Below are 10843 nucleotides of genomic sequence, written 5' to 3' on the forward strand. Positions count from 1 at the left end.
AGGAGTCGATGAAACAGGATCCGCAGAGGATCCTGGGTATAGCGGCACGGCTCATGATGAGGCTACGAGGCAGCAGCCCTGCTGCGATCCGCTTCGGCCGCTCCTGCGCCCACCTGGCAAACAGAGACGCGCCGTTTGTACATCCGGACATTATATGTTCATGCACAAAGTTTGGTGAAAAGGACACCTTTTGTGGTTTGTGTAGAACAGTAAAAATAGGCATTTTTTCGATGTTTGATTATAACTATTCATGAGGCATTTTTTCATATTTTTTATGCATTCCAAAAAAGTGTTATTTCTTTGTACAATCCTGTGCGCAAAAAGGAAATGTCTGAATATGCACGCTAAGTTATTGTTCAAATCTTTTTAACATTTTAAAATGTGTATGTATATGTATGTAGCTCTCACCATATGCATCTGGCCACTGCACAACTCCTCAGCCAGCCACGCCTGCGCGTGGCCTCGTCATGTTTGCCGTCCGTCAAATAGATGTAAACATATAACTATTATAATTGTTTATGATTATTTTATATATTTTTAAACACCTATTTACACATTTGTTTCAGCATGGCTTTCACACAACGCGTGAGGCATTATCTAGTTTTCGAATATGTATGTGCGTGCGCTCGTCCAAATCATACATGTGTTTTTTGAAAGAAAGAAAAAGGGCAATTAACTAGAGCAATAATAATTGCTCGCTGATGATATATATATCAATACGAAGAGTACATGGCTGTTTGCCAAAAACAAAAATAGAGTGTTCTGCTTACAAGGATTCAAAATGTGGACACGAAAATAACAAGGAAGTACGGATCGAAAGCAAATCTTATTCAGCGCCCATTCAGCAGCACGCGACCGTTAATGGGCTGGGCAAGTGAACTCGGACGGGCACGTCTTGCCGCAGTGGTCGAGGAGGAGCCTGATGTCCACGTGCACGTCGAGGTGGATGCCGAGGACGTTGGCCCTGACGGCGGTGCAGAGGCAGACGGCGGCATCAAGGTCGACCAACCCCTGCAGCAGCGGGCAGCACTCGTCGCGCGCCGGAACGCCGACCTTGAGGTCGAGCAGGCCGCCGAGAACGTTGGCGCACACCCTCAGCTTCAGCGCGTCGATGGAGCACTGCCCGACGTGGCCTCCGTGGTACGGCGGCGGAACGACAACGGGCGGCGTCGGCACGACGACTGGCGGCTGGCAATAGGGTCCGCAGCCGTGCGTGGCGACGGCGGAGAGGAGGAGGCTCAGGGCCACGAAGGTAGCGGCTTTGGATGCCATCGTGAGCGTGTGCTTGAGTAGGATATATATAGGTGGTGCTTTGTGTGTTTGGGATGCATGAGAGCTTGGAGAGAGTGTTGTATTTATAGCCGGGGATGTGGGTGTGTGCCTGCATGGGATCGAGCCTGTTTGGTGTAGTTTGCATGATCATATATACGTGGGCCATGTGCGATTCGATCGGCTTGGAGACTGCTAGGTTGTCCTCTCGTCTGGGTGTACCATTTGTTTGATACGGCAAGATTTTAGCATGGTGGTATTATTAATCCTGGAGATATCACAGATATGGCAACAAGTTGAGCAATACCATTGCATGTTCATGCATGTTAGCCAATCTTGTCATGCCACACAACATATATATGTTAGAGTATATAAAAAGGACAAGATTATGCAGGCAAGTTGAGAGATGACCATGCGGTGTGAGTGCTTGGACTTCGTTATGCGGTGTAAGCCCTTGTACACGCCGCCGTCACAAGGAAATAATAATAGGGACGCGCATAACCACTGTACCGGAGGTTAAGGCGCCATCGAGGGTTACGCTATCTCCATATTAGAACCATGTTCCTCTTTGATAGTACCATCAGTATGATGTGGGCTCTACAGTCACATGCTTTGATAGTCATCTGGATTAATTATCAAATGGTAGGGATTAATCAGGTGCTAATCACTGCCATTTTATACTATATGATAGTGGGAACTTTGGCTGATTTTTCTTTTTAAGGAAACTTTTTCATGGAATAAGCTAGCTGGCTTAATTTGTGTGTGTCTTAGCTAGGCCTCAAGTCAAGTGCTCGGTGTGTCGGTCTATGAGACCTTAACAGTTTCTCTCTCTAATTAAACCCAACTTTAACAGATTTTCTAACCACAGCATGCTGCCTGCCTTTATATAGGTGTAATCAAATTACTAGTACTATACCATGTCAAGGCGAATTATTAAGAAAACTATACCTATATAGGCCCTACTTTTATCTTATGAAATCTCTTGCGGAGAAATAAAAATATACCACGTCCGTGACAATTTTCTTCCTTGTTCTGGGCAAGTTAACAATGGGTCAACAAGAGCAAGTGGAACGAAATGCGCGACAAATTTGCACGCGTCGTCGAGTTCACGGGCACCGAACATGAGCTAAATAATTGTCTTCCCGACCATGGCCACGCATGATTCCATTGACGTAATCGCGTCAATCTATTTTAATTTTTTGTTTCTCGTGACACTAGTAGAAAACAGGGTTAAGCCGACATCAAGGGTTATGTTACCTTCATATTGAAACCAGCTGGAACCATATTCTTCTCTGATAGTACCATCAGTATGATGTGGGCTCTACAGTCACATGCTTTGATAGTCATCTTGATTAATTATCAAATGGTAGAGATTAATTAGGTGCTAATCACTGCCATTTTATACTATATGATAGTGGGAACTTTGGCTGATTTTTCTTTTTAAGGAAATTCTTTCATAGAATAAGCTAGCTGGCTTAATTTGTGTGTGTCTTAGCTGCCTGCCTCTATATAGGTGTAATCCAATTACTAGAACCATACCATGTCAAAGCGAATTATTAAGAAAACTATACATATATAGTGTAGGCCCTACTTTTATGTTATGAAATATCTTGCGGAGAAATAAAAATATATCATGTCCGTGACAATTTCTTCCTTGTTCTGGGCAAATTAACAATGGGTCAACAAGAGCAAGTGGAACGAAACGCGCGACAAATTTGCGCGCATTGCCGAGTTCACGGGCGCCGAACAGGAGCTAAATAATTGTCTTCCCGACCATGGCCATGCATGATTCCATCGACTTAGGCCCTGTTTGGAACCACAATAGATTATAATAATCTGGATTATGGAGATAGATTATATAATCTGGTTTATAAAAATAATCCAGGTGGACATGTTTGGAGGTCAGATTATATAAACTGTAATTCAGGTTTTACATTGTACAATGACATGTCTGTCCTGTTTATAAAAATAGGACAGTGGCGGTGGCAGTAGGTAATTATCTTAAAGTTTACAAGGGTAATAGGTCATTAGTAATCTATAATCTGATTTTAGCTGGGGTAGAGTAGATTATGAGTTTTTAATAATCTGGTCATCTTGTTTTTAAAATCTATAATATAAACTGTCCTGTTTGGAAACATAATAGATTATAAAAACCAGATTATATAATCTGGATGGTTCCAAACAGGGCCTTAATAGCGTCTGTCTGATTTAATTTATTATTTATCGTGAGCACCCAGTGGGTCATAAGGTCATATATGTCGGTACAGTGGTGCACACATAAAGTTATTTGTTCGCATCTAAAATATTCTCAGGCAACTCGACCTACTGATCTGCGCTGTCCTGATCAAACTTTCACAAACCAGGACCGTACTCTGGTTTTTTGAAACAAACTTTCATCTAGCGAAAGAGTCCGTGTGTTACACTCACCTAACTCAATGACCATGATCCCAATAGATCTGCATCATTTATTTTAACATATGATATTTTATTTGTGTTGTCATTTATCATCCTTCTCACCTTCACCAACGGTGACCTTAATGCTCACACAATCACAACGCGATTGATTGTTGTCAATCCTAATACACCTCTCTCTCTCTCTCTCTCGAAAATTGTTTTTCTATGAGGTTTGGCAAGTCATGCATGCGTGGTTGCTGACGTGTTATTTTCAATCAAGATGACAGACCAAGAATATCACCTATAGTAGGTATAGAAATAAAGCCAAATATAGGACACACTCAAACTATACAAGGTAGTGATGAGATCATCAAACTAAGCAGATAAAAAAAGTAGCAAGCGAAATCGAATCAGAAAGAAAACTATAACACATAAACATTGCTTGGACGAGAGCACATTGTAGCTTGAATCCAATGTCATGGTTCGATCGCCGGTGATTCACGTCCATCATGACGCTCCTAGGCAAGTCACAACGCAAAGACACTGTTGTCTGAGTCCAAACTGGCCAAGATTTTCCTCTGAAACCCTGAAATTGGGAAGAGACCCACAACAACGTCATCAAGAGGAATGCGGCACCAACGAACGTCGTCATCGTCGGCGCCAAAGCACAAAGCTTTTGCTTGAGCTCTCACCCACACCACCACAAGGCACCTAATCCACCACCACGACGAGCGCAAGACCACCTGATCCAAATCTAAAACGTCTCTCTCTCTCTCTCTCTCTCTCTCTCTGTCTCTCTCTCTCTCTCTCTTTCTCTCTCTTGAAAATTGTTTTTGTATGAGGCTTGGCGAGTCATGCATGTGTGGTTATAGATGATTTATTTCATCTCCGATACTGATTTTGCTGATGGGTTCATTTTCAATCAGCATCGGCATCGGTATAAAAGAAAGACAAATTATACGCTATTGAATAAGGTTGCACCTCAAATGGATTGTTTAATGGTTAACATGTAATAACATCATATTTAGATTCTACATATTTTTCTAATCAAATTTCACATATAGCATGTTAATTTAAAGTCAGGCTTTATCAGATATTGATATTTTTTTAAATCATTTGGTATGTGCTACGGGTTGATTAACCCAAATACCGAAGGTTTCCAAAAATCTAACTTAAAATTGTCCTGCAGGTTGATTATCAGAAACATCTGAAGGGTTTTGCAAAAAGCAAAAAATCTTACTTAAAACTAGGCCACTACCAGAAACATTTGGGTGTTTTCTGCAAAATAGGATGACATACCAAGAAGGCAAGAATATCACCTAGAGGTATAGAATAAAGCCAAATATAGGACACACTCAAACTATACAAGGTAGCGCCAAATATCTGTCAAACTTCACCACCATATACGCACCGCACCCGCAACGAATCTCGGGTCTAACCCTGCGGGTGCATCCCTTCATGGTTATGAATTTTCTCTGCGTTCTCCCTGTCCTCGAGCAAAGGATGCGCATGTACCGTATAATTGCAGAAGCACCTTTCCCTCGTTTCACCTTCTGATTTCTGATGCTGAACCCACGCTCTTTGGCGCGAGTGTTGTAGAAATTATATGCATCCCGCTGCAAACGAAATTGTGACACTGGATACGCTAATTAACCTATCCCTTGATTCACTTCAACATATACACATATGTTATTCTGCATCCAAGCAAGTTCCAGGCCGAGGTAAGAGTATTTAAGTTTCATGACCTTCAGCGGGTTCAGTTTTACTCTTCTATACATTACTCAACCAGTAATAACCACATACCATTCTCAAAATAGCGCACAAATACGCTTATCAAATCAAGATTGGTTAAGAACCTTACTTCACCACAAATCAAGCTCTGAAATTTTAGAACTGGTTGGGCACGGAACTACTGCTGTATCAGCGCAAATTTGAGATTTAGATACCAAGCTTCCTGACTGGGACTGGTACTCCTAGATCCCTATGTGAACATCCATAGAATTATGAACAGCTTACCAGCAAGCTTGGCAGATGGGAGTGTGTGTTCTTGGGCATTTCCTTGCAGGGCCATTGATAGTACTGATGCTATTTACAGGCTCGAGACCCATGTATATCCTTGTATATGTCTAGCAGAGCGATACAGACAGGACTGATTTGGCCATTCACGTTTCTGCGGGGGCAACAAGAAACTGAGGACAAATATACTGGCTTCTGAAGATGTAGCTGGATTGGACACTGGCAAGGGAGCATGGTGCTCGAGGGCCAGGAGAGTTCCGAGGGGAGGGGACTGGCATGTCCTGCTCCTGGGTATATGACCACTAGAATCTTGTGTGCGTGCATAGAGATGGTGTATAGGCATTGGAACCCATAGAGCAACAATTGGGTAAAAGAGCAAAGGTCAATCAACTAGGGGGGGGGGGGGGGGGGGGCACCCTGTATTCACTTGGCCTTGGTGAACTGACAGTTCGATCTAGTCGGCGAGTAACTTGCGCAGTGGAAGCATTGTTTGTACCACTTCTAGCACTTGTTGCAGGGTATGCTCTTGGCGCACTGACCGTTGGCGCTACATTCAGCAAGGCTCTATCCGACGTATGTGTGCGTTGGTTTTGACTGACAGCGTCCTGAGGAGGAATCTGGTTGCTAAGAGAGGGGCAAACTCTGTCCGGCCGTTCCCTTGCAACCCTCACCACCAGGGTATGTTCCTCCAGAACCTGCAGAAATACAAAGTGAAGACCAGATTCCCGAATGGAAACTCAAGTTTTGACACTGAAACCAACCAACTGTTACACTAACCTGCTTGTTGAGGGCACCTATCGCCTTGTACGATTCCTCGTCCGTTGCCATTGTGACAAAACCAAATCCCCTCGAACACGAGGCGCCTTCTCGCCGCTCGTAGATAACTCTGGCATCAACTACTTGGCCATGCTTGTTGAACAGCTCCTCCAACCGAGAGTTGTCCACTTGACTAGGTAGATTGCATACGAATATTCTGAGTGGAGAACCAGATTGACTGCGAGTGGCGCCCACCCGGGTGCCTCCTCTAGGAGCTGCGATACTTACAGTCAGACGCCTGCCATGCACCTCCTGTAACGTCCACATAAAAGGTTAATCAGTGAAGCCCAATGCATAATATTTCTAGCCTTTAGCATATAGGCTGTACGTGCTGCATATACCACCTATAAATGAAAATGAGCTAGTAAACATGGCTAACAGAAAAAAAAATGCTCAAGTTGGCTTAGATTAAAAGTTAGAAATAAACTAGCCCCATAAAGTTGCAGAATATACTCACAGAGCCATGGTAGATTCTCACAGCCTTCTCAGCCTCCTGAACAGTATTCATGATGACATATCCAAATCCACGGCTCCGGCCTGTTTCTCTGTCATAAATGACCTGCACATTTTATGCATTTTAGAACAAAAGGAGAGAGAACACATAACCTACAAGCTGCATCCCAACAGAAATGGTGAAGAAAACAGTGCCGATGAAACAGATTGCCTAACAAATACTCCCTCCGTTCCTAAATATAAGTCTTTTAAGAGATTTCACTAGATGACTACATACAAAACAAAATGAATGAATCTACACTCTAGAGTATGTCTATATACATCCGTATATAATCCTCTAGTAGAATCTCTAGAAAGACTTATATTTAGGAACGGAGGGAGTAGATGAGTAATGATCCACAGAGCTTGTAATCAGCAACCTCTCCACCCAGCACAATCATCCTTTGAAAATTGCAATAATACCACAGAGCAGTCTAAACATATCATACAGCAACCTTACTAACCAGCCAACTAGACTCTAGCAGCTCCACCCCTTGAGCTTCGACTATGCATAAGTTTAGTCATGCCGGTGGTGAGCGATCTGAGGCATTTTTCCATGTATGATTGTCTGTGACAGACAATGAAGAGCCAAAAATCTCACCTTTGAGAACAGGACAACCCCGGCATGCTGGAAGTTCAGCTTGAGTCCCTCATTGTCAAGGTGGTAGGGTAGGTTCCTGACATACACCGTGGCCCCCTCCCGCGCATCCTGCTCCGGCGGGTAGCCACTGGCCGTGGCGGGGGAAGTAACTTGAGCAGAATGAGCATTGCTTGAAGCTCTTGCCGCAGGGTATACTCTTGGTGCACTGACAGTTTGCTCCACGGGGCGAGTAATTTGAGCAGTGTGAGCATTGTTTGTACCTTTTTCAGTTCTTCCTGTCGGGTATGCTCTCGTTGCACTCACAGTTGGCTCCACGGGGCGAATAATTTGAGCAGTGTGAGCATTGTTTGTACCTCTTCCAGTTCTTGCTGCAGAGTGTGCTCTTGCTGCACTGACAGTTGGCTCTGCTGGATGAGTAATTAGAGCTGTGTGAGTGCTGCCTGTACCTCTTCCAGCTCCTGCCACAGGGTGTGGCCTTGATCCACTGAGAGTTGGCTGTACTAGGCAAGTAGCTTGAGCACTGTGGGCATTGCTTGTACCACTTCTTCCAACTTCTGTTGCAGAGGATGCTCTTGGCGCAGTGACAGTTAGCGCTAGTGGGCGAGCAACTTGAGCAGTGTGAACACTGCTTGTGCCACTTCCCTCTCTTGACTCTACATTCGTCGAGGCTCTAACTGAAGCATGTGTGTGTTGGTTTTGGGTCACAACATTCTGAAGAGGAATCTGATTGCCAAGAAAAAGGCAAAGGCGGTCGAGTGGCGTCATTGTTGGGTGGACAGCAGTTTCTGCTTCTCGATGAGGCGCTGGAAGGTCTTTGCACCTGAATTCCTGCCTCAGTATATTCCATTTGGTTTCCTTATCCGTAGCATGACAATGATCGCCAACCAAGAGGCCGTTACCCCAGTAACCGCATGGAGCTGGGACGTCACACACAAAACAGTAGCACTGCATTTGGAAAACGGAAACAAAATGCCTATTAAAACATATATACTGTCTGCTCTGCTTAATATAAGTATTATGTATCACATCGCCGGCAGCATCAGGGAGTGGAAATGTTCATGACTCACCATGGCACAATGCTTCTCGTGAGAGGTGGTGCCGAAGGGCATATTGGAGCATAAATGGCGCGAGTGAGGGAAGTCCCTGCATGCTACCTGCAGAAGCATAACCAATAATGAAAATGTGACACTGCAGGTAAACAGAAGTGGCATAGGTTCCACATAGATGCTCCTAAACTCTGAAATGTCTTTGTCAAATTAGACGAAATAGTTTTATTTTTTGACGAAATAGATGTCTTTGTCAAATTTGATGTGAACTAACAAAAACCACAGATATTCATAGACAATACGAGCAGATAAGCATGGAAAAATTATGTTATAAATTGAATAATGTATCTTTAACAACTTGTAATCAATTGAGCTAAGCTTGTATTGTATCCACAAAATCAAATTGCAATTCCAGAGAACAAAATGCAAGGAAAGGAAGGCAATACCTTGCCTTTCTCCGCGACTATCTGCAATTCCTCATCCGAGCCGCCATCCTTCTCATCATTGACGGTGACCGCGCTAAAAGGATCACTGTCTAAAATCACACAGTCATCGTCGTCGTCGTCTTCGTCTTCAACGCCACCAGCCATGTCTTTCGGTTGCGGTGGCGCCTCCGCCGGCGAATCCCTGGCCAGTGGGGGCAAGCCCTCCTCCTGACCAGCAAAACGCAGCTCCCGTGCCACTGGGACAGAGTACTCTGTCTCGGCCATTATCATCTCCATATCCCACGATGTCAACCCAACCATAGAAGAACGCGAGCACAGATCGCCCGCCATCGCCGGCGAGTTCCTCGACACGGGGGACAAGTCCTCCTCCTGATCATCAAAAAGCAGCTCCCTGTCCACTCGGGGAGACTCCTCCATGTCGGAGCTGACCTCCACATCCCGCGGCGACCCCGTCCTCCAAAGCTGAGAAAAAGAACTCGAGCACAGATCGCCCGCCGCCGCCGGCGGGTTCCTGGCCACGGGGGACAATTCGTCCTCCCGATTATAAAAACGCAGCTCCCTCGCCACTCCGGAAGAGCCGGGGCTGATCTCCACATCCCGCGGCGGCCCCGTCCTCCCAGCCTGAGAAGAAGTCGAGCACAGATCGTCCGGCTTGTTGGCGAGGATTCCAGCAGATGGACGCCCATGAGGAGGCAGGAAGACCTGAGCAAGGCCGCAGAAACCACGAAGAAGGCCGCCGCAGCAGCCCAAGCTGTCGCCGCCCGCCATGGATCCGTAACCCCCAAAGGCCGCGCTACCAGGGAACGCCCCCCAGGCCGTCGAGATTGCTCAAGGCTTGTTAGTTGTTACCGACGGGAATTCGGCGGCGACTGGGGGACGAGGAGCTCGACCTGCGGCGCCACCATGGCCAGCACCGTCTCTAGCAGACTGATTCCCAGTAAGATTGTAAACGGCTGAGCAACGCATTTGCCATTCCTCAGTCAATTGGAAAAAAGATCAATTCAGTCGATTCCTGGCAGACAGAGCAGCAGCTCGACGAAAAAGGGGCTGGGGGTTTAGAGGGATGAGCGGCGGCGACACCGGTCACGGGTGACCGTGAACGGCGGTTAGACCAGCGTCGGAACTGACGCCGTAGAGAGGAGGAGGACGAAGGCCATGGAAGGAGCAAACAGGGGAAAGTGACTGAACTTTGAATAATAATAATAAACAGGTAAATGCCGTAAAGGTACGAAAATCCTCTTCTCAGCACGGGCTCAGCTGATTCCACATTCCCACTCACGAAACAAATTTTAAAAAATACTAGAAAATTTTAAAAAAACACCTTAATATTTTATGGTACATAATTTGATATGTGAAGTCCACTCTAAATTTTATCTTCTTTGAACATATGAGAAGCTCTCAGCAAAAAAGATAAATCGGGTCAGAAAATTCGTGAACAGTCAACCTTTTTCATACACCCAGATTTTGTCTTCTTTTGCTGAGATCTACTCAGATGTTTAAATAAGATGAAATTTAGAACATACCTCACACATCAAATTTTCTACCACACACAAAAAAATGAATTTTCTAGTATTTCTTTTGATTTTTTTTTGTGAGCGGGGGTGCAGATGAGCCCGGTGCAGAAACGCCCTCTCCGTAAAGGTACTCCTATGATTGATTTGCTTTAATGCCACGGTCCAAAGATGCTTAATATTGGGTGATTGATTGATTAGCAACATATCTTATTTCTTCCGATTCATATTACTTTTCCCATCTTCAATATC

The 10843-nt window shown here is 44.9% G+C and overlaps 2 protein-coding genes across 2 annotated transcripts; both read right to left on the minus strand.

Moving 5' to 3' along the window:
• Positions 1-672: 672 nt before the first annotated feature.
• Positions 673-1338, minus strand: LOC123447228 (cortical cell-delineating protein-like). The gene has a single exon (XM_045123811.1). The coding sequence runs from the start codon at positions 1270-1272 to the stop codon at positions 859-861; it is 414 nt and encodes a 137-aa protein (XP_044979746.1). The 5' UTR covers positions 1273-1338; the 3' UTR covers positions 673-858.
• Positions 1339-5328: 3990 nt separating this feature from the next.
• Positions 5329-10273, minus strand: LOC123449707. Its single transcript, XM_045127017.1, has 6 exons — positions 9081-10273; positions 8656-8742; positions 7589-8533; positions 6953-7054; positions 6457-6747; positions 5329-6374 (listed from the first exon to the last, which is right to left on the minus strand). The coding sequence occupies exons 1-6, from the start codon at positions 9846-9848 to the stop codon at positions 6066-6068; spliced, it is 2502 nt and encodes an 833-aa protein (XP_044982952.1). The 5' UTR covers positions 9849-10273; the 3' UTR covers positions 5329-6065.
• Between the last annotated feature and the right edge of the window lie 570 nt (positions 10274-10843).

Source organism: Hordeum vulgare, chromosome 4H (assembly GCF_904849725.1).
Source record: "Hordeum vulgare subsp. vulgare chromosome 4H, MorexV3_pseudomolecules_assembly, whole genome shotgun sequence".
NCBI lineage: Eukaryota > Viridiplantae > Streptophyta > Magnoliopsida > Poales > Poaceae > Hordeum > Hordeum vulgare.

Excerpts from the sequence above, each read along its gene's own strand:
- LOC123447228 (XM_045123811.1), bottom strand. The coding sequence starts at position 1,272 with ATGGCATCCAAAGCCGCTACCTTCGTGGCCCTGAGCCTCCTCCTCTCC.
- LOC123449707 (XM_045127017.1), bottom strand. The coding sequence starts at position 9,848 with ATGGCGGGCGGCGACAGCTTGGGCTGCTGCGGCGGCCTTCTTCGTGGT. Across the intron at positions 7,055-7,588 it reads GGGTTGTCCTGTTCTCAAAG|GTCATTTATGACAGAGAAAC; the intron begins GTGAGATTTTTG and ends TAAAATGTGCAG. Across the intron at positions 6,375-6,456 it reads TAGGTGCCCTCAACAAGCAG|GTTCTGGAGGAACATACCCT; the intron begins GTTAGTGTAACA and ends GTATTTCTGCAG.